We start from the raw sequence: 24,187 nt of genomic DNA on the forward strand, positions 1-24,187 counted from the left end.
TGATTTTCCACTCTGTGCCTGGGCGTGGGTCGACTAGATCATGGGTGGTGACAGCCCTACAAAGAAACTTCTTGATGACCCAGCTCTTAAAAACTGGGTGAACACCACCAAACCATCACATGCAAGAGTGGGTTCTCAGACCTGCCCACCTTAGGGAAAACCCAATAAAACCTGCTGCTTCTCCATTTGCTTGGATTTGGGCATAGTCTGCAAAGCCTGTACAGCAACCCTGTTAAAAGGATAATGGCAAGTGCTGATCACTTCAAATGCAGTGAAGGCTTCTTACATCTAACACCTGCTTCCCTATCATTCCTCACACACCAATGCGGACGTCATTATATTACACATCTATGCATAATCCCTTATGTATGTATAAACATAGAGATATAAATATATCTTCAGAGAAAACAAAACTTTCAGCAGTGTCAGGTGTGTAGACTGGCAAAACCCTTCACCTAGCTGAAGCCAATATAAGTTTTTTCATTGATTTTTTTTTTCTTTCAGAGGGCTCAGATTTTAGCTTATTTTCAGCCACACTGCAGTTTTATGGGCAAATGAAGGAGCTTTTGAGGATGAGGTTTACAAGGAAGTACAGATCTGATTTGCATTTCAACAAAATGTAACAAATCAATAGGCTTTTAAAAGTGAAATGATCCTCTAGTAATTTCTAGTGAAGCAGCTGTAGCTGAAGACATCCACTATGGCAGTAGTGAGTGGTAGTTTTATACTTGCCTGTATCAAACTGTCAGAGGTTATTGTTTCCCGTTAATTTGCTATCTGGTACCACATTACTGATTTCCTCAAATTAATTAATTCCCTTACTATTAATTGTTAAGCCGTATCTCTTAATTTCAAAATACAAGCATTGGCACAGAAAAGAATCCTTAACTGTTCTAGCACCACAGAATCATGACCTGCTTCACACTAACTTGTGAATGTCTGAATAGTTTCTTGTCATTTATGAATATTAATAATGGGTTATTTACATATGTGAATCATGTTTGCAGGCTGAGGGTCCACACATATGATCTTCATTCTTGATATAAGACCAATATACCTTGTACCCTTTGTATATGTTTTGGTAAAGATCTCTTCCAATTACTTCCAGTTTTCCCTTGGACACTTGAATTTCTCCTCAAATTAGCTGGTCAATCAAGCTACACGAGGGAGGGACACTCCAGTCAATAACTTATGTACAGAAAAAGCAATCAAACCCTTCTGTTAATAAACTATAAAAACTGTATTCCAATTTTTTTAATGCACTACAGATTTTTCTTTAGATCTCTTGACTGGAGCTGTTTTCCATTAACATTAATAGGTTTGAAATTGTTCTTTGATCTGTTTGTACGGATGCAGAATTGCGTCATGGTGCTCCAACTTTCAAATTAGTGGTACAGAGTAATCATAAAATTCTTGATAAGATGTGACATTTTAATCCTAGTTTACAGATTCTGAGAAAACAGGCAGGAGTTGTCAGCATTTTTGCATCTTGCATGCTTTTAAGTTGCATATCATGTTCCTAACTGGGGTCACTACCTCCTTATTCTTGTACTCTGTTGAAACAAGTAATGTTTTCTTTGATGGCAGTTGGGTACTTTTCATCAAAGATGACTGTATTATACGCTAAGAGTATTTTGTCTATCCTATATAAAAACTTAAGTGACTGTGTTAACATTTATTTTTGGTAAACTGTTACAGAAGATGCTGTGTATATGGATGATGAGAAAGAAAGGGAAGAATACGTTCTGAATGATGTTGGTATTGTTTTCCATGGAAACATCAATGACATCAAATTAAGAAGTTGGAGTTATGGTCAGGTGAGCTATTTAGACTTTCTCTGGCTGCTGACAGCAAGTGAATTTAATTGACACCAGACTGTGGTTGAGACTGTGGGCTCTGGAGTACATTATTGATCTCTCCTTCAGAAAGTCAAGGGGCATAATTTTAAAATTGTATGAAGTGTGTATATGCCTAATCCAGAAAAACAATATTATAATAGCTAATATTTAAATACATTGTTTTAGGGGCATATTTCAGATACTAAGAGGCTACCTGTTGAAAGTTTTAATCATTAGCTGAGGTTTCCACAGTGCAGCAGTATTTTTGCTGCTACATTATTGCTGCTTCAGGATCGAACTGATTTGGTGAAAGAGTAGAGAGGTTATGTTGGGTTTTTTTGTTTGGTTGTTTGGTTTTGGTTTGTTTTTGTTGTTATTGTTATTGTTGGGTTTTTTTGGTTGTGGTTTTATTTTTTCTTTCATTTAGGGTTTTTTTTTATGTTTGTTTTTTCTTTTCATTTTTCAGCAATAGGTTGTATTGTTTTTTGACTCCTTTTAGTTCTATCAACTTAGTGGAAATTACTCTCATCTGCTTGCACAGGGGTTAGCATGTCACAGGGTTCCTGTGGCAAATCAGGATTTAATTCCAGAGTTTTACATTTTCTTGCCACAGTGACAAAGGGAGGGAACCTCTCCCTTTGCTGCCTGGACTTGACAACATCAGTTTCCAGTGGCCTCTTGCAGCCTGTGGGCAACATCTCAGCAAGGCTGGTGTGCGGAACTGGTGTGCCTTCAATAATATCAGATCCCTGCTGCTTGCTTGTCTGTTTTACCTCAATCTGTTAGTGCTAACCAGACTGAAAATCCCTATGGGATGAAAGAGGTTTGGTTTGTTTTTTTTTTTGAGAATAGGGAAAAGGCGTTAATGATCAGAATCAAACTGAGCAAAACTAACCCCTAGCTGTCACTCAGAGAGGCTGCAATGGACAGTTATTGGACATGGTGGACTCTGCTCATCTCACCTCCTGGATTTACAAAACAGCACAATCAAGAGAGTACTGAAGTATTTCCTTAATGCTATGTTGACAGATTCATTCAGTTTTTGTGGCACCTCCCTGGTGTAGTCTTGCAGAAGGGACATTCTTGTTTGCTTTCTTTCCCTCAGCTAAAGACAACCTCAAAGCTTGGGCTGGATGGGCTGCCAGTGTACTTGCCCTGGAGAGCTCTTTGAACTTGCATGTCTCTTGTTTCCTTATTTAAAGGTATAATTTCATCTTCTTTCCTGCAGCAGCACCTTAGGGAGTTCCTGCCTCTGCGCCGTTCTTTTCGTTTTGTCGGTGCCGTTGTTTGCAGGGTCTGACTGTCAGCCTGACTGGGATAAAAACAACCCTGAAATAAGGTGGTGGTGGGGAGCAATTCCATAAGCTGATGGTGCCTCTGATATAAGAGATGTAGAACTGGATCCTGAGGCCAAAGCTGGGAGTGTATTTAAGTTGACCAAAAATGCCCCCTCCTGGCCCTTCCTTCCCCTTGCAAGTGCTTGTGCAGCTGTGAAGTGAACCAGACTGGAGCGCTCATTTAGCTGAATAAGCATCTGCCTGATTTTTTACTTTTTTTTTTTCCCCTGAGTTACTTTTTGGGCTTGGTCTGTTCCTAGATTCAGGATTCACTCCATGACAGATGTAAGGGGGAGGGAGAGAGGGGAATGAGTGGCTGGAGGTAGACGGTGCTGCTTAAACTAGCTGCTGGATTTATGTCCTAAAACGCTAAATTCATGGCCCATGGTGGCTTGGCCTGAGGTGCTTATACTCTGCAAATCTGGCACCTTCCTGACACAAACACCAGCTTCCCTAGAGAAACTGCATTATTTATTTGGTTTTGCTAGGAGGTAGTGCTGTCTGGGAGGTCAGGGCTGTTACACAGCTCTTTATCAAGTACTTTAATTTCTGTGTTGTTTAAAATTGGAGGACCTGATTTCTACGCTGGCTGTAGTGCACCTTTTGTTGTCACTTGCCTGTGTGAAAACTGAGTGTGGCACATAAACTAATGGGGCCCAAGCCGAGAGTTTTAATGGGATCAATCAGTTTGTGTGGGTGTAACAGACACGTCAAACTGCAAAGCAATGGAGAAACAGTCTTCTGGTTCCCTGACTTTCACTGAGATAGAGGACATGATGTTCCTGCTCTTACCCTGACAATTTCCGGTCATTAGAACATGGATCTGCCTCATTTTCAGCAATCCTGGATGTTATGAATAAGAGCATCTCTAGGAGTGAGTAAAAGCACTAACAGCAAGGCCTATACTATATCATGCATGTATGCATCCTGTGTTTCGGACATATAGCTCTGTACAACAGTGGCAGTAAAAAGCGTAAGGCTACATACAGTCATAGAGATGAAAGGTATATATGGTAATATACAAATGTACAGATAGACTTGTGCATGGCTAGTCTTAGGCTAAAAAATTGCTTTGAACAATGACAGCTGGAAGCTTTAACTCCGGTTGTAAATTAAAAGGAACACACAATTCAAAACTGGGTTACTAGTGGGAGATGATTCTCACAGCTGCCGTCCTTAATGAGTAGCATCAACAAGAGAGGAGGAAAGGCAAGAAAAATGGACCAAGGAAGGAAAAACAACAGGCCAGTTGAAACGTGGCTATAATGAACGAGGATGGAGGTGTTCCTTGTAACATGACTGTGATTCCTTTCTTCTAAGAAAGTATAAATAGCCAATCACTCAGAAAAGCCCACAGGGGATTCAGGGGAAATTTGGCTTTGGAAGAAATCTAGGCACATAGGACTTCCCTTGCTGAGAAATGCCAAAGTTGGATGCTGTATTGATCGTTTAACTTCTTCTTTTTTTTTTTTCTTTTTTTTTTTTTTTTTTTTTTTTTTTTGGGAGGGGGAGGAAGAGAGAGAAAAAATAAAATAAAACAAGTGGGCATAGAGTTCTTGTTGTTATCGTGAGTTGTCTTGTGTCCACACACTGAGCTGCATTAGCTTTGCAGCCCACAGTGCAAACACAATTTTACACAGGTGCATTTGGTCAGGTCAAACCACGGGCAATGTGAGATCACACCCACCTGCAACTGACTGTGAGAAATACAGCCCTAATTCAACCAGTGCAAAAGGTGATAGAGCCCCTCTTTCTTTGATTTAAATGAAGGGTCATCTATTAGAAACAGGTCAACATGAAAGAGGACTCTCACTGAAGGCCAGCCTGACTAAATGCATTGCTTTTTAACACAACACAGGTCTGTGTATAGACAGAACCCTTTTGCCTGTATTTCCACCCATTCCTTGTTTTCCATCTGTAGTCTTTCCCAGGTGGCTCTGCCAAAGTTCCTTCATCCTGAGTTTGGTTTATTTCCATTTCAGCTTGTATTAAGCAGGCAGTGCCTGCGCCTGGCACAAGTTCATTCACCTGTCCTGGCTGCTGCTTTGGTTCCTCTGACATTTCAGGGATGTTCAGCCTTACAAGTGCTGTATTTCTATTCCACTTGCCTCTAGATAGCATTTTAATTACAAGTTTGAGAGCAGAAAACTGATTTAGTTTGATAAAATGTTTTTAAAGCTCTGGATTGTGAAGAAGGGCAAAGCTGGCTTTAGAGTTAAGGCAACTCTGCATCCTACAGTACATCCTACATCCTTACAACAGTGTAAGGCAGCTGGACTTTACAGCTTGTCCTATATCTCTTCTTCTGTTAATCCAGCTATTTCACAAGCATTTGTGTCATTTTGTAAATGCTAAGGTGGAAAGCAACAACCCTGAAAGCAATTTCTTTCCTCTTAATTCTTCCTGTATATGTTGGCAAGATTGACAGTGTCTCATAAACTGTAGATGAAAAACGTTTAATTTGCAAGGTAAACTTTTTATTGATTTAACTCAAGTCTTAGGCACCACTGATGACTTGAAGTGCAGAAAGCAGATTTTGATACTGGCGAAAGTGATAAATCATAGGACCAAAGTAGAAGAAAAGTGAACTTGAAGCAAGAAGGATGGCTGTGAGGGCCCTGAGTTTACATTATCTGTTGTGAGGATTCTCTTTGGAAGAAGGTTCTCCAGAGCATGATCATTTTTCCCTGAGATTATTTGCATCACACACCAGTGGAGTGGACTGAAGAGTTTACCATGCAATTATTCAGCTTCCCAGGGGTGATAGGATATTAGGAATAGGTCCCTGGAAAACACTGACCCTTCTTTCCCTGCTTGCCCAAACACGATTAATTCAGTTTTGCTCAGACTGCGAGGTATCACTTACTAGTGAATGTTTGCTCCAGAGAAAGTAATTCAGAGGAAGTCTGGCTGGTGGTGAGAGAGCTGTGTGGTGCCTTAGGGGACATCTGCTGAAAAAGATCCATACTGTGGTGTTACCCTGAGCAATGAGAGCCAGGCAGGCTCAAGACAGAGGTAAAGAAGAGGACTTTCTTTTCTTGGATGGGAAATGGCTGAGGATGGTGAAACATGATGCTGCCTCCTCTTTCTTTGCCTATACCAGGGTTCAGCTGTTGCCTGTAAGGGAGAGGCCAAAAGGGTATGTTGGCTTCCTGGGATGTTACCACCGCTCTTTCCATCTTCCCTGCAGCATCAGCAGCAATCTTGCCTCTTCAGGGCTTTCTTTCCATCTCTCTGGTCTTATTCTTCTCCCTCCTCTGCCCCTCCCCAGGCCACCAAGGCATCAGCAGCTTGGCCTGGGCTCTTGCTCAGGAGGTAAAACTCAGATCACCCTCATTTGCCAAGGAACCTTAAGCCAGGCTGGAGACAGGTGTAAAATAAATCCAGCTCTAGTAACAGCGTGAGAGCAAAAATCCTGTTAGAGTGAATATCTTTAAGGATGCAAATGTAGAACATAAACCCTCATAAAACAAAGGGACAAGCACTTTGGAGTTTCTGTCATAGCCTTGAATGTTAATGTAAGATTGTGCATCTAAAAGATATTTGTTTTATTAATGAGCATTTCCCTCTCTCCTACCTTTTTTCAGGGGACAGAGGTATTTTCCTTTGCTATGCAGTTTCTCCAAAGGAAAATGAAATACATCACAGGGCAAGTTCTGTGACAAATGGTTTCTTGACTATTTAGGCACCTCTGCCCTCAATTCATTCTCGTGCTTGTTCATGCTGGATCAAAGAAATTGTACCTTTTCAGTCTATTTTTGAAAAAGACTACTTTAGGTCACTTGGTAATTTTGATGTTTAAGTTTTGTAGACCAGGATTAATTTATATAATCACCTTTTGGCTTGTCAATTTTAAACATATTTTTAAAAATAATTTTAAAATATAAGTGTCTTCAAATTAACTTTGGCAAACCATTTATTGTTCAGCTCCCCAGCATTGCATTGGCTGTGTCAGAGAAGTCCTGAAATTAACAGGTTTGGAATCTGTGAAGGACACAAAGTCCTTCGCAAGCAGGCTAGCTTCTTGTAGTTATTATCATAATATCTTCCTATTATATAGTTGTTAGCACTTAAAATTTTATGTCCTGTCAGAAAGGCTGTGTTGTCATTTTAACCTTCTGGAAACCAGTCTGAGATTGAATTGAAAATGAACTCTCTTTTCCCTCACAGCATCTCACTGTCTCACTGCCTTTTTTTTTTTTTTTTTTGCTATACACAGATGATTATTCTAGAAGGAAACTTGTGGCTTTAAACACAGAACTTTGCCTTGACCAACTAATTTTGAAGCTGATCAGCTATGATAACAATGATGAAAGATAGCTTTTGCTCTGCTTTCCAGAATAAAAAGTGACATTATTTTCCTTCTGTTTCACTTTTTATTTTCTTTTATCTAGTTTGAAGAAAACATTCTGGATGCTTGCCTGTTCCTGATGGACAAGGCAGAACTGGAGCTCTCTGGACGTGGAAACCCAATAAAAATCTGCCGTGTTGCCTCTGCAGTGGTATGTAATAGATGCCTAAGATATATCAGAAGCGACTCGTAAATCAAAGCCAGGCTGGTTTAACTGGCCCTCATGCCCTGATGTGCTCACTCCAACAGGTGCCAGATCAATTGTCCGTTCTGATCTTTGGGGTTTGGAATTTTATTTCGCTCCACTAAAGGTGAAATATTTATGTCAGTTCATCACCTTTTCCTGAGAGTGGTACCTCATTCTTAGTAAAGCTACTTTTAGAAGTTGCTCTCCAGTAATTATAGCATTTCTTGTGGTACTGTGTTCACTTTCCAGTAGCTGAAGTAACTGAGAAAGTTGCTTCTGCCATGGGACAGTAAGGTGGCATGACGAGCAGAATTTGTGATGGGAAACTGAGAGACTTCCTGTGAACTCCAGCACTAATCTCAAATGGATCTTAAGACACTGCCATGGTGGATGTCACTGTGTCTGATTTTTAAGCCTCAGATGGCCTGGTCAAGCTGATGACATTTATGCAAAATACCGTCACCCAGAAGAAAGCACTGTGGAGCTGTGCTCTTAAACATGGGGCCCACAAAACTTACTGTGTTTAGAATTCAGATTCCTAAAATAATCAGAAGCAAACGGTAAGGAAAAGACTTCCCACATCTCCATTCTTTTCAGCTGCTAGGCACCAGGAGTCATGCTGCGGGTACAACAGCAGCCCCATCCCTGGTATCCAGATGAAAGACTCATCAAGATGTGGAAGGCAGAGGCTAAATCCTCTTCTCTGCCTTATAGAGGTCTGAACTGATGCCTTCTGCTTCACGAAAGAATATCCTAGTTGTTGAGCTAGCATCATTAGATGTTCTCCAAGGTCAGCTACTAAAATAGACTGTCTGCAAAACATGGTTTCTGGACGTGAATGATCCCTTAATCCACTCGTTACAGCATTTGCCCAGGCTCTGAATGTGCTCTTTGTCTTAGGCAACACTGAAATGGGATCTCCATCCTCTCAGTGTCACATGCTGATTTTTGCATAACATCAAGTTAAATAGAACAGCTTCAGTGAGAAGTATTGAGAGCACTCTCACTTCTCATTTTCTTGTAACCTTTTGGTTAGTTCTTTCAAGCCAGACATTAGAAATATGGCTTCAGACCTTCAGACATAAGTAAGAATTGAATGTAGTTCCCTCATCACCAGGCTAGAGATGTAAAGGGTCCCTCCTAAAGGAAGCCCTATGGGTAGAATAGCACAAAGTTTGTGAAACCAAAGGCGGCTTGAATATTACTTAGGGTTTTATCTACCCAATCATTTTAGGGAATTGAAGACGTTCACCGTTGGAAATCCAGGAGTCAATGGACTTTAGGTGTAATCTGCAGGATTAGGCCATAGCTGGGTGGGAGTTTTTGCCTTCTGAAATCTGGACCTCAGTAAGAAATGGCCAAGAGATCTTCAAGTTCTGCCCATATTCCTTACCCTCATTATTGCTCAAGACCTGATGTAGTAGACCTAAGCTCATCTGAGGAGGTGCATCCATGCTGGTATCCTTCTGAGGCTTCCTGACATTATAGAGAAGGTAGAGTTGCTCACTTTGTCTCTTTACAGCCAGAGGAAAGCCTGAAGATCAAAACACTGCCCTGTCCTTGAAGTGTCTCTTTTCTTGGCATGTCTCCCACCACAGTGAGATGGGCACAGCCCCTTAACCCTTTGCTTATGACTCTGAATACTTATCTTTATTCAGTCCTAAGGTTCATAGTAAGTCGATTTTCTAATTATAAAACAGTAGTTAGTCCAGCCAAAAGCTTTTAAATGAGAATTGTGATTTATTTGCCTGGTGTGTAGCTATTCCACGTTAGCATAATTAAAAGGTTCAAAGCAAATGAGCTTTTTGCACAGCCTCAACTGGTTTGGTTCATATCGCAGCTAGTAGATGTATTACACATTAATGCCTATCAGTATAGTCATTAGTCAGCAAAGCTCGCTTTGTATAATCTTACCAGGGGAAAACTTACACAGCAAATTCCTCCTTGTTTTCATGTGTGCTGGACTGAAGAAATTAGTTTCTACTCTAAAAATAACAGTGGACTTGTTCACCTCTCAATCTGCTGTAAATCAGGAGCAATTTTATTAACATCTCTGGAGTGATATGGACAGAAAAAACAGACGATGTTAGGAAAGAATCCAGTTTAATATTTCTGAGGTTTGTTTATCAGTGTATAACTGATCATGTTTTTTAAAAAATACATAGCAGAAGCATGTTTAAGGTTAATAAAACTTACCAAACTCGCCAAATGGATACTCAGTGTGGTGATTTGATTTCACCATTAAGTGTCTGACCTTCATTCAAAATTGTTCAGTGATGGAGAATCCATGGCCTTTAGCAAGATTGTTCTATTCATCTCGTACCTTCATAATTACACATTTCTGTATTATTTCCAGCCTAAACTTGGCTATATCCAGTCTCTCTAATCCTCTTTGTCTTCTGGGTTAACAAACTTATTCAGTCTCTGAAATCCTTAACCCTTGTTTCCTTTGTCTTTAGATCAACTCCAAGGATGATAATGGTGTGATTGCTGGATCCTGGGACAATACATACACTTATGGAGTCGCACCTTCAGCCTGGACTGGAAGCGTGGACATTCTCTTGGAGTATTATAGTTCTAAGCAACCAGTGCGATACGGCCAGTGCTGGGTCTTTGCTGGTGTCTTCAACACATGTAGGTATCAGTGAGACAAGTTCCACCCTACTATGCAATTCTTACATAAGAAAGGGAGCTTTTAGGTTAAACTAGCTAAAATACTTCCTAGCTCTGTGGTATTTAGGAGTAAATAGTAGACATACTTAAAAATACAGGGCTAAAATAGATGCTCTTTAAATAAACATTTGGCATCTCCTTCAGTTCAGCTGCTCTTTCACACAAATCTGTTAACTATTTATTTGTTCAGTAAAATTATTCAGTGAATCAAGAGGAAAAGTTTGGGAGAGCGAAGTCTTTTGGCACAGCCCTCATTTCTGTTAGGAAACCTGAGATGAGCAGGGGCCTTCTTATCTAGCCCTGCAACATGAAACTATTACTCAGTATGGGACATGTGATGGTGTCTGCTCCAGAAAGGATCTCACCTGCCTAGGATTATTCCTAGCAAGACTGACATGCACTGTCCCAGCACCTGTCTATTGAGCACCATTAACATTTTCTATGGAGTTTGTGAGCGAGAACAATGAGAAAAATGCTGACCTGGTTTATTAATTGCTTAGCACTACAAGGTTAAGTCTAAACACTCTTGCTCAAATTGGAGCTCTAGTGTTGCACCAAATGGGTGTTGCAGGCTGTAAAACCTCATAGGGAAAGCAGTGTTGGATTGGTCCCATTTTTTTACTGTCCAGTATTTGCTAACAGCAGTATCCCAGATAAATATTACTAATACACTGGAACACACTGCAGCATATTAGGAGTCAAGAAAGATTTGAGATTTTTAAAAATGTACGTTGTACAGATAACAGGGACCAGACATTAGTACTTGACATAAGCGTTGCTTCCAATGTAGAGACAGTCAAGCAGTTCTTATGCTTATGGCACTGGCCAATAAAAGAAGCTGAACAGAAACTAAAAGTGTCTTAAGCCAAGATGCTTTTTCTTAGAGACAATTACAACATGTGTATTTAATTATCAAACTCATGGGGACCAGACCAGTTTAGGACCAGGGGGACACAATGGGCATTTCTGCAGGCTTGGAGCCTACTTTGCATAAAGAACTTTTCAGCCACAGATAAAGGTCTAAGCTTTGGTCCTTGTATTTAAGACATTAAAAGGAAATTACAGAAAAACTCCCTGTGAAACTTTTCCCTTTTTCATCTGTCTCAAAACTGTCACATATTGCTCTCTCAAGGAACAGCATTATACTTCTCTTTGCATTATACTTTTATAAAAAAATGAGGGATATTAATCACCCATCTTCTGCAGCAAACATGGCAATTGAATAATTAATGACAAGTTACAAGACTGGTTCTTCGCCCTCAGGCAGCCCTGGACATCTCTGTGTTTTCACTTTATTTTTTTGCCTATTCTGTATGTGGATGTTTCATTTTGTACATAATTTTCCTTCAATCTGGATAACTGAATTTCATAACTCATTTTGGTTACCTCAGAAGTGATTCAAAACAGTAAGGACCTTAGAAATAAAGCTGTCTTCTGGCCACCTAGCCTCCTGCTGGCATGCACTTCTCACAGCTGGGGCAGGGGATGCAGTTTCAGGTTTCTCTGCTTCTCTTTCATATGTCTGGAGAGGTTCCTGTTTTGATGTGGGTAGGCACTGGCAGGGACTCTGTCCTTCGACACATGAAATGATTCATTTTATTCCTGCTGCAATGGGATAATCATCAATCACCCATATGCAAAGAACCTGAGAGAAGTCTATTTCCTTCGCCACTTGAGGTCACATAGTCTGTACTTGATGCTCCTCAAATTCCGCACAACACAATGGGTTTGAAAAGCTTCTTGCAAATGTTTCCTATGGATGCAGCTCCTGACATTGGCTTCCACCCCTTGGCTCGTCTGGATTTCTCTAGATGACAGACACACACACCAGTTCTCCCACCTTCTCCCTGCAATGGCCCCAAATCACCACTACGCAGTATTTTGCCTGCAGGCCACTGTGAAACTGGGACGATGCAGCAGAGGCCCAGGGCCTGACGTGTTAAATGGAGAGGCGTATTTATCTGGGGCAAAACTAGACTCGGTTTGCTGACTAAGTTAGTCAAGTCAGAGACCTGGCACTTGGTATTGTTGCAAGGATTGCTGAAGTATAAAGTTTGTTGAGCATTATGAAATGAAAATGTCCAGAGGCTGATCTGATACATAGTCACTGACACGTCCAGCTGCTGACCTCTGCACAGAAGGGACAGCAAAGGTCCAAACAGCCATGTGCAACTAAAACGGTTGTTCTGAGCTGATTTTGAGTCTTTCTCAGCTGCCAGAGTTTTCTCATTGTGACCAGTCCAGCTTTCCAAGGTTACTGTATCGTACACTCTGGATAGTCATCCATTAAAAATGCTAAAACATTCTGAAAAATGGTCATTAATCTTGAAATTGTCAGACAAATTATTTTCAATGAGCCCTGATGGCTCGTGTGCTGGAAGTCTGGGAGGGCACTTGAATTAAGTTTAATCAATAGGTACATATGGTATTGGATGCATCCAGGTAATTTGTCATCCAGAAACTTGAAATGAATGTGCAATGTTACACCTTATTGGGAATCACAGTAGTGACACTAATGAATATATAAAACCCAGCGGTAGCAGCAAGGGCCATTCAACACTGCAGCATCAAAACTACTTTTTAAATAGGATTTTCAATAAAAATCTTGTCCCTTTCCAGAAACGCCCCTCTGTTTTCTGCAGAACTATTTTGGCTCCTAAATCAGAAAGCTTTTTCTGGCTGGGAAACAAAACATTTCATCTGGAGAAGCTGAGATGATGTGTCACCCTGGAGCCCCACTTCTCCCTTGGGGACACAGTCCATGCCTATTTATCAGTCAGTGTGCACCACAAACACAGAAGCCTAATGGTGCACTACTGGACTTCAGACATAGCCATAGCACTTCCAAGTATCCCAAATTTACCTCTCATCAAATGGGAAGAAGAGCCATCAGTGCTGTACCATGCCGGTCAGAGATTTAGGGGTAGGGTGGTGGGTTTTTGTTTTGTTTGTTTGTTTGTTTGTTGTTTGGTTTGGTTTGGTTTGGTTTGGTTGTTTGGTTTTGGTTTTGTTTTTATCCTCATTTTAAGGTCCTTTATGGGAAGGTACTGTTGACTCCAAAATACTGTTACTTAGCAATCAATACAAATTATGTAACGCATTTTGTTCGGACTCTCTAACTCTGACATTTCACTTGCAAATGATGCAGATTTTCCCTTTGCTAGCAATAATTTTCTGCTTTATTCTTTGTGTTGTCCAGAACTTTTCTGATGGCAGAGGTTAAACAGGAAAACTCCAAATCAACCAAAAGGAGACATTTTCTATTAATTTTCTTTTTAACAGGGTCTCATAATTCTCTTGGGTTACTGATACTAAGATACTTAAAATATTTTGTATTTCTTGCAAGCTCAAACTTATTTTTCTTTATACCACATTTGTTTATGCAGTAGACCCATTGCACCCAGATTTGCCCTGAAAAGCTACAGTATGTTCACCATGCAAGACTATTCTAAAATTATTGGTAATCATCTGCTTAGGTTATAACCATTGTACCATTACATATTTTGAATCTTCATCATTTTGGGACCAAATAAAATATTTAACATATTCTATATAAAGGCAGATAGGAGGAATTATTTGGGTTGATTTGACTGAGATTTTCAATTTTATTCTAGTTATTAATAGTTTCTCTCTACTCATCCTGTCATCCATGAGCACATTCTTCATATTCGTCCTTCTTATAACAATTCTCTCTTTGCCACAGTTCTGAGGTGCTTGGGGATACCTGCAAGACTCATCACCAACTATTCTTCTGCCCATGATAACAATGCCAATTTACGTTTGGACTTCTTTCTGGATGACGAAGGGAAAGTGGACACCAAACTTACAAAAGACTCCATCTGGTGAGTTCTCCTGGTGAATGTCTTTAATGTGTCAACTGTGTAAGTAGAAAAAACATGACAGTAATGCCAGTGGTTTATTTATTTCTCTGTGTGTTAAAGAACACTGCTAGCTTATGTAAAACAGAATGAAAGGATTGTTAGTAGGCTAACTGATATGAACTGCTTGTCATGTAAGGAGACATACCCCAGGGGATCCCACTACTACTGTTACCATTCAGTATAGTGCATATTTAAGCACCCTGGAGGAGAACTGGAATGGGTTTGTGCTCCCTAGGGCCAGGCTATCTCTAAAAATGGAAATGGGTAGGATAAGTACTTCCATCACTCTGGTGTCAGCTCAAAGTGATACCTCAATACCTATGGAAAAACACCCTTCTTGTCCTACATCTGCCTGGTTTCCATAATTGTAGGCTGGGTTTACATAGTGTGCGTGCAGTCACTGTTGCAAATAGATACTTTCCAAAATAAATCCAGTTAATCTGAAAAAGAAACAAGCTAAGGTATTGTACAAGTTACTGGAGTGCTATCACCTAATTTATAAAAATAAAACTCCTTAGGAACAAGAAATGGAATCCATGTATTCTTTTGGAGAAGACAGTGCTCTAATTTCTTCCTTGAACTCTTACTGTCTCCTGTCTGACAGGAGATGTGTAGCATATATTGATTATATGCTCTGCTCAGTAGAAATTATACGTGGATTATTTGGCCTCAAGTCTCTCAGAGTGAAGCAGTGAATGTGACCTCTGTATATATTCCTATATTCAGCAGATACTTGTTCTATTCAGTGTTAATATACCTGATTTGTGTCAATAATATCTTCAACTCATCAGCATAGAATCACAGAATCACAGAATGTTAGGAATTGGAAGGGACCTTGAAAGATCATCTAGTCCAGTCCCCCTGCCGGAGCAGGAACACCCAGATGAGGTTACACAGGAATGTGTCCAGGTGGGTTTTGAATGTCTCCAGAGAAGAAAACTCCACAACCTCCCTGGGCAGCCTGTTCCAGTGCTCTGTCACCCTCACTGTGAAGAAGTTTCTTCTCATATATAAGTGGAACTTAAATATGCTCATCAGCCTGTTTCATTAACAACTTAATCTCTGGAAGTCTTTATATGAAAACTGTAATTCTGTAGTTGAAGAAATGACTGAACCGATTGCTGTAACCTCTTTTATGTGATTTCTATAACCTGCTATTGAGAGGGAATCTAAGGAAATCAATTATCTTTGTTTACATCTAGAGCTTGTACCACAGCATCACAGAATATTTGAGACTGGAAGTGACCTCTGAAAGTCATCCAACCCCACCGCTTAAAGCAGGGTCAGCTAGAGCAGGTTGCTCAGGGTTGTATCCAGTTGAGTTTTGAATATCTCCAAGGACAGACACTTTATAACCTCTCTCGGAATCTTGTGCCAGTTCTCAACCTCTCTCACAGTAAAAAAGTGTTTCCTGCCATGTTTCCTGACAGAATTTCCTGTCTTTCAGTTTGTGCCAACTGCTTCATGCCTTGTCATGGAGTGCCACTGAGAAGAGTCTGGCTCTCTCTTCTTCTCTACCCCTCCCTAACCTGACATTTATGGGGGTGGATAAGATCCTGTTGAACCTTCCCCTCTCCAGGGTGAACAGTCCCATCTCTCTCAGCCTCTCACATGTACAGCCTCTAGTGTATAAGCTATTCCTTTCAGTATTCCATATCAGCAAACTTGCTGAGGGTGTGGTAGGTGTCATCATCCAGGTCATTAATGAAGATGTTAAACAGTATTGGACCCAGTATCAACACCTGGGATACACAACTAGTGACTAGGCTCCAGCTGGAGTTCACACCAGTGATCACAACCCTCTTGTCCCAGCAGTTCAGGCCATTTTCAATACACCTTACTGTCCACTTATCTAGACTATACTTCAATGTTTTGTCTATGACAATGTCTGGAAGGTGGTGCTAAAGTCAAAAGAGAAACCAGCCCCCAGGCACTAGTCACCCCTTGCCCACTCAGTCATTCAGAAGGCTATCAGGCTGGTCCTCAAACTTGGAGGAGGTCATCCTTGAAAAACAACTAGCTCTCCAGGATCCATCTTCTTTCCAGAACTGTCTGCCATGAGGTTCTTCCAAGCAGGACTTTAAACAGGCCAAAGCCTACTCTCCTGAAGTCCAGGGTTGTGGGCTTGCTGTTTGCCTTGTTTCCTCCTGTTAGGATCCTTGGGATCTCCCAGTTTGCTAAGCTGTATCTGATCTATGTGACAGCAGGACCTCAGGACGTCTCATTCATCTGCTATGGCTCAAAGACCAGTAAAGGAACAATCACTCTTCTGAAACCTCCTCTGCCTGTAACGATGCAAAACAAGACCCTATGACTGGCCACCTCACTGTTCAGTCAATATACACCCAGAAGTGGATCATTGCCACACTTCAGACTTTTCACTGTCTCAACTCTTCTCGCCTTCTCCTAACTTGATCTATGAAACAGCTCTCACCTCCTGTTGACATCTCCATTTACTTCCCTACTTCTTCTTTTACCAGCTGTTTCCCTAGACTTCTTAATTCAGTCCTGTTTTTTTCCATTCTTTTGGGGCAGAGACAGATCATCCAAAATCATTCTTGTCACACTGAAATCCATATGCAACTTTATGCCAGCATTTCATCCTGCCACCCTATGTTTGCTTTTCTTTGGCTTGATTACTTCTTGAACTGCCTTGTTTATCCTTTTATTCTCCTGGTGCATTTATTAGTATATGGTACACATAACCCTTTAGGCATGACATAATACATTACACACCTCTTTTCATTTCTCCTCTCTGTCCTCTCTCTCCATTATTCTGTAACACTCCATGGTAGCTCACATGCTGACTTTAAATGGCATGTATCTTAACCTTGATTTTATTTTTAATATCTCTTTTTTTTTTTTTTTTAAGAGGACAAACTCAAGGTGTTTATAATGATTTTTTAAAATGTATTTCTCACTTTTATTTATAATCTCCTGTAAACCAGAATCAAAGCTCTTTTTCTTTATTAATATGTCATTTCTATTGCCTTGTACTGCTGGAGCTGATCTGTCTCCAGGTTTTAAATACTCTCAGACTTCAGGGATACTCGGAGCCAGGATTTTTAGTCCAATCAATTGCGGAGTGTGGGGCTCCCTCTGAATGTTGTCTGACATTTATTTATTTTTATTAAAGATCATCTTCTCCCTCCGGATAGGAAACAACAACAACAACAACAGAACACATATACAAAATTACACAGACTTTGCAAAAAGTTATTTTTATAAAGCTGGCCGGATTTGGGCCCATCAGTACTGCCTCTGTCCCCTTACTTTGTTCTCATTGTCTTTCTTAATGATGATATAAAGACACTTAAAGAATGTTTCTCTTGGATGAGAATCAAGACTCGCTTCTACTGTGAGGTCCAAGCAGACCAATGTCTGTACCTCAGCAGAAACTTACTCGAAGTCACCTGGCCCCATGGGTTTTTATCCATGTCTAGGCCTGTGGAGAAAGCCATTTTGAGACTTCTCTCCTGTTCACTTCCAGCTCACTTTTCCTATAATTTCTCAATAATGTTATTAGTGCCACTCTCAACGCCATTGCCTGCGCTTGTTAACTAATGAAAGGGCAGTGGCTGTTTCCAGCATGTGCCTGTCTCATAAGTAATAAGAAGCACCCTGCTTAAACTGTCTTCCAGGCATAAGACCCACCTGGTCATCTTTTATTAATTTCCCCATCGCTTTGTTTAGCCTATTTGTAATTATCCCTGTAAATATTTAATGGTCACTACATTGATCTGTATAGCCATTCTTGCTTTCTTTAATGTCTCAGGATTGCTGCAGAATACAAGAAATACAGCAGCACTTTAACAAATTATGGCTGGGAATCCAGATCCTCAGTTGTGCTCACCTCTATCAGAGTGATGTTTCTGCTACATTTTGGAGAGGAAAATGTTCCCCTCATCCTCCTTTCCTTAATGCTCATGTGCTTTACAAGCAATGTCTTTCTGTCCATTCATATTCAATATCTGTAAGTGTATTTGTTATTTGTGTGGCAGCACATCTAAAAGAATTGCCATCCTTTTGTGCCCAACACCAAATCAATAAAAAACAGTAAGAGAGGTCCCGTGTCCTAGGATGAATATAGAAAAAACTACATTATCTAATTACAGAATTGAAGCAGAACTATCATTTTCTGCACTGTTATACCCCCTCAGTTTTACCATCTTTATCTCTTGCCTGCTCTTCAGGTTCTTCTTTCATAGAACACAAAGGCAGTGACATATCTGAGTTTGATTCAAAGTGAACCACTGAAGGTTTCAGGGCAGGGATTGTCTCTCTCACATGTTGGCATAACAGTTTTCAAAACTTACCTACCACAAAGTGTGTCCCCATTCTCTGGTAGCCTTCAGCAAAGCTCTGTGAGCATGATTCAGCATTGACTACTCTCAGCAGCATCAAAAATTCTCTGAGTGTGCGTCATTTTCCTTGAATAATTCCTTTTTCTGTAGTGCTGCTTCATTAACTCTCCTAACTGACAAGTTTTACCCTGATCCAAGCTTTCATTTCCACTTTGAAATGTCTTGTTAGACAAGCCTCAGATCCTTCCGACTCTGCTCCATGACTGGTTTTCACCTATTATTAATGAAATGGTCAGAGTTTAACAATCCCCATTTTCGTTGCTAATATCATTGCGTGTACTAGGGGCTGTATCAGCAGCTACACAGATGTAATGTTATTCGCACCTGCTGTAGGATATGTATAATTTGCAAGCAAAAATGCCCCTTTCTCTATTCCTTTCTTATTTTATTTTTTCAGCAATGAAATTCAGACACTTTCCTGGTTTTACTGCAAGACATTCTTTCCAGATTTTCCTTTCCTTTTCTTGCTTGTGCTCTCCCTTGAGTGCTGGTGGCATTGCAGGAAGTTACAATATCTGTCTTTCTGTTCTGCTCACCTTTGAAACATTCTGAGCAGACTGTAGGAGTAGGTGCTGTAGGAGTTTATTTTTTTCTTTTCCTGAGCATCCAGTCAAGTAAGGGCATTTCAACCCTGGGCACCCAAATGAACCACTCTCAAAAATTCACCTTTCAATACACTGTCCTGAGTCCTAAAGGCAAGACCTGGCCCACAGTGGTTGTAGATGGGTGTTATGGGAAGTTGTAGGAGATCTGACCTCCCTCATTGGCCTGACAAGACTGGGAAGACCTTACAAGGTATCCACAATGAGGATAGTCTTAAAAAGGCTATGCAGTGTATTTTCCTCAATCAACATGGAATCCAGCTAATCATGTTTGTTTTGAGCCTTGCAAACAAAGCTACACACTGCATGTTATGGAATTGATCCTGAAATCTCTTCAGAAGAGGCACCAAAGCTTCTGTCTGAATAGTTATAAAGCAGACCAAGTTTCAGTGGCATGAAGAAGATTCAAAGCTTGCTTTAGCAGGCAGACTGAACTGGAGGTGTCTGTCTGGAAGGGGATTTTAGTTTGTGTAGCTCTTCATATACCCCCAACAATCTTCAAGCACTCAGGGACACTTGCATTCAGAACACAGTAGAAGAATCAAAAAGCTTCTTCAACTTGCAGTCAAGAAACTACAAAGAAAGCCTTCAGGTTTTGACAGATAGATACCAAACTTCTAGACCTAAAAATCTGTTCTTTAAAAAGCCAATTTTTTCACCCCTAAATTGGAAAATGTTGTTATTGAAGTAATGGAAGGACATAAATACACGGGTTTGTTTTGGTCTGTATTCTTCTTCCCAATAATATAACATTTCACTCTTATCTCTTGTCTAAGGAACTATCATTGCTGGAATGAAGCTTGGATGACCAGACCTGATCTTCCTGTTGGTTTTGGAGGATGGCAGGTTGTTGATGGGACACCCCAAGAAACCAGTGATGGTAGTATTGTTTAAAGTCCTCCTTAACTCTCTTTCCAATACTTGGGTTCTTTGTGGTAATGAGCTGAGCCAGTGCCACCATATGGCTGAGGACAACTTCTTGCACCAGATAATTATACTCAGGTCCTTCTCCTGATTTGTTTTGAGCTCTACAATAAATCTGTCCTTATTATAACACTGCTCATGATGCATATGCACAAAATCCTGTACGAGAAGGGCCTTACTTTGTACAGAAAAAATATAGCCCTGTTGCCAAAAGATGGGTTCTAAAATTTTAGAGAACCTATACAGGAGCCTGATCAAAGTAATTCTCCTTCATTATATGTCAGCCAGTTTCTGCAGCCCTTACTAAGCTTCCTGAGCAGGTGGTAGGCAGGAGAGAAAAGTGAAAAGTCACTGCTATTTCTTCCCTGTTCTTAAAAGATGTTCTTAGCAAATTTGCAGTAAGATCTTTCTCAGCCTGTGGTATAACTGAGCCCTCCAAAAATTACCTGCTTTAAGCAAAACCAGCTTCAACTGCATTTCAACACCTTGAGACTTATAGTGGACTGTACCATTAAGGTACTGAACCATTAGGCTGTTTCCGACTTCAGTCTGTGTTGTTTCGTGGTCTGGCAACAGAAATTAAGTTTTTCACTTCTTGGCCAGGAGTTCCCATAAACTCTCAAAATAGTTCAGCAAGCCTCAATAATTCTTTTTCTTTGAGACAATACAATGTTTTGACATGTTTTTGAACTAATTTAATCTCTCACTTTATCTGTCTCCTCCCCACAGGTATGTACAGGTGTGGCCCAGCCTCAGTTCAAGCCATTAAACATGGTCATGTTTGCTTCCAATTTGATGCTCCTTTTGTCTATGCCGAGGTATGTACCTGACAACTTTTAGTGCTTTGAATGATATCATCAGGACCATAGTCGAGGCAGAAGATAGGGCTTCGCTGTAATTTATGGACTGAGAAGTTACTCCACGTATACTCCACGTCAAAGAAAAATCTCATTATTATATTTTGATATGCCAGCTAGTAGATGTGATATGGCTATAATGAATGACAGAGGTTCCTCTAATTTCTGCTCACCGATGAATAAGTAGAAAAATCTACTCTGACTCAGTTGAAACTTCAGGCTATGGTCATTTATCCATCCCAGATTCCAGCTATGCTGGCAAATGAATCACTCTCTCTAGCTACTCATCTTCACTCCTTGTTAGCTGTTACCTCCTTCTCAGGCTTGCCAGCAAAGCTGCTTATGTTAAGATTCCCTTGCTTATTTCAGTCAAGATGGTTGCAGTGATTTTAAAGAGGTCTTTGCTCACCATGTCCATTTTGACTGCAATGGGTCAAGGAGAATTCACATGGATGATTTGACTGACAGAACTGAGAGGGAAATATCTCCATGATGAGCAAGAAGTCCTGATCTCGAGTTTTAACCTCTGGCACCATCAGAGCTGGTGCGCCCAGAATGGCAGCAGCTGTAGAGCAAATCTATCTCTAATTGAATTGTATATAGCTTATGACAGAAGAAAATAAAGATATTTTATTTAAGAAGCATTCCTCTCTCTATAGTTTATAGTCTTTTGGTGCAAGAAATGTGTAATCATGCTCCCCAAGTCCGACCAGTATCTCTGTAGCCTACCCAAGTTTACATTGCCTGTTGTTCTGGAGCTTTGAGTAGTAAAATTCCTCTAGTCATTATTGTAGCGTGTGGCTAATTTTAAGCATGGGACTCCAATGCAAGTCGAACTTCAAATCAACGTGTCATTGTTTCGAGGGGAGACAGGCTTACTTCCCTTCCTTTCTTTGTTTCCATGTATGTCAATCCCTCGTCATTTAATTTTATAGGTGAATAGTGACATTGTTTACTCAAGAAGGGAGAAAAATGGAACCCAAGTGATAGAAAAAATTGACACAACCCACGTTGGGCAGTTGATTGTGACCAAGGAAGTTGGGGGTGATGGAATGATGGAGATTACTGAGGACTACAAGTTCCAAGAAGGTAACCTGTAATGGGATGGGACCTTACCAATGTAGATTTACCTTAGTCACATCTTAGATGGTGGATTTACAGACCTCTGGCACTGAGGCAGCTGTATAAAAGGCTGCCACAGTGCCCTCTGGAACTCTTTACTTGTAACTCCATCCCAGAAACACTGCAGATGCCTTGGTGAGAGTACAGACTTTGCTACTCAGAAATGCTCTGTACTGAATAAGCTGTAGTGAAAATAAAGAGTAGTCATGGAGTAACTGAAAGTATTCAAAACAATTCAAGTCTTTTTATGCAGCTGTTTAGTCATTTCTTACTCAGGCCAGATGTTTGCACAGAGTAAATCAGTGTAGCTCTATTAATATCAATTAAGCTAGGTCAGTTTATCTGACGTCTTGAATAATAGCTCATTTGGAATTTGTGATGTTCTGCTAATATTAACTTTACCACAGGAAGGTTCACTGTCCTCATCTGTTCGTTTCAGCTACCACAAACTGTGGAAGGTGTACTCTTGTGATCAGTGGGTGGGCTAATGCAGTACCGCCATTTACCTTCTAAATTTGATTTTCATTCATTTCTAGGCTCAAAGGAGGAGAGACTGGCTCTTGAGACTGCTGTGATGTACGGCGTTAAAAAGCAAACTACCCAAGACATCGTGTATCAGCCACAGACAGATGTTGACATGGACTTCCAAGTGCAAAAGGCAGTCATTGGCAGTGACTTCAAAGTCACTATAACTTTCAGGAACAAAAGTCGCAACCATTACACTGCTACTACATACCTTTCTGGCAACATAGTGTTTTACACAGGAGTCACAAAAAATGAATTCAAGAAACACTCTTTCAGTGCAAAACTGGCACCCTCTTCATGTAAGACTTGCATAGTTGTTTTCAAACCTGCTAGCTTTTTTTTTTTTATCTCTGTGTTATTAATTGTCACCACCTCTAGTGGGTAGGGGTAGGATACTCTGTTGGATGTCCGGTGTCTCTGCTCCTAGCTCTGGCCCTGCTACCAGTCATTTAGAGCTGAAGATGTTTTCTTCAAGTTGTTGCTCCCTGCATAATGCTCTCTCACCTCAAGCTGCATGTCCGGGAACTGTTACTTTTTTTTTATTTAGTACAAAAGAAAGCAAAGGAGCACAGGTATTAAGCTGCAAGGTATCATTTTTTGTACCTTTAGTCTCCTAGCAGTATATCAAAAAGTGAAGGAAAAGTTCTGGTTCCCCAGAGTGTCGTTTACAGGGACAAAAAGGTGAATATCTTGACTTCCTTGAAATACGCTGACAAGCTCTGAGAGGTCCCAGCATATATCTGAATTTGGAGGACTAGGTGGTTCAGGATTTTATATTTATGGTGATCTAAAAAGTTGATCTGTGACTAGAATGTACCACTATAGAGCAGGGGCATTTGTCAGCTGAGCAGGCACCTCAAAGGTGAGTTATTTTTACAGATGCAACATTCGCTTTTCTCAGTGGCCTCTGGACTGCTGTGGGGAGACCCTACCTCCCTCTTCTCATGGGAAATGCAGTTTCTGGCAGCCTAGCTAATGCGTCTGAGGGCAGGATGTTGTGATGCTCAAAGCAGGGAAGAGGCATTTTCTCCTTTTTTATTTTGGATATCACCAATCTATTTTCTGTCAGCCATGGCAGCCCCATTTGGAAAACAGTCGGCAAGTGTTGAGGATGTGCTGTACTCTAAAGCACTATCCAACAGTCTGGTTGTAGATCCCTGCCTTCTCCAGCAAAATGTGACTGCCAATCACTTGTTCTTCTGACAGGCCTGTGCTCTTGGGTCAGTGCCTTCAGCTCAGCAAAAGTGATGAGAATGTGCTCCTATGGAGGCTAAGTCAGAGGATCCTCCGCTTGAGTTTCTTGCTGAGAAAGTCAGGAGCAATGATTTTGCCTTCTTGACGCTGTTACTGGTCAAAAGCAATCTCTGCTAAACACAGTGGGAGCAGCAGGACTTCAGGAGGCCAAAGGATGGGCCTCCTGGTCTTGATCTGGTGCTGGAACATAGCCACTCTGGCTGACCTCTGAGCTTTCTCATCTGTCTTTTCTATCTCATACCAACCCAAGAGATGCTGCGAGACCTCTCTTG

At 40.7% G+C, this 24,187-nt stretch overlaps 1 protein-coding gene across 2 annotated transcripts in view; it reads left to right on the forward strand.

Moving 5' to 3' along the window:
• F13A1 (coagulation factor XIII A chain) overlaps window positions 1-24,187 on the forward strand; it is a 61,405-nt gene that overhangs the window by 24,961 nt on the left and 12,257 nt on the right. For both annotated transcript variants that reach the window (XM_021301335.2, XM_065052470.1), the window contains 8 exons: window positions 1,699-1,817; window positions 7,570-7,677; window positions 10,173-10,347; window positions 14,090-14,228; window positions 20,010-20,113; window positions 20,887-20,975; window positions 21,950-22,103; window positions 22,673-22,960. In XM_021301335.2, coding sequence (XP_021157010.2) covers window positions 1,699-1,817; window positions 7,570-7,677; window positions 10,173-10,347; window positions 14,090-14,228; window positions 20,010-20,113; window positions 20,887-20,975; window positions 21,950-22,103; window positions 22,673-22,960 — 1,176 coding nt within the window. The remainder of the gene's footprint in view (window positions 1-1,698; window positions 1,818-7,569; window positions 7,678-10,172; window positions 10,348-14,089; window positions 14,229-20,009; window positions 20,114-20,886; window positions 20,976-21,949; window positions 22,104-22,672; window positions 22,961-24,187) is intronic.

The sequence above is a fragment of the Columba livia genome, chromosome 2 (assembly GCF_036013475.1).
Source record: "Columba livia isolate bColLiv1 breed racing homer chromosome 2, bColLiv1.pat.W.v2, whole genome shotgun sequence".
Classification (NCBI taxonomy): domain Eukaryota; kingdom Metazoa; phylum Chordata; class Aves; order Columbiformes; family Columbidae; genus Columba; species Columba livia.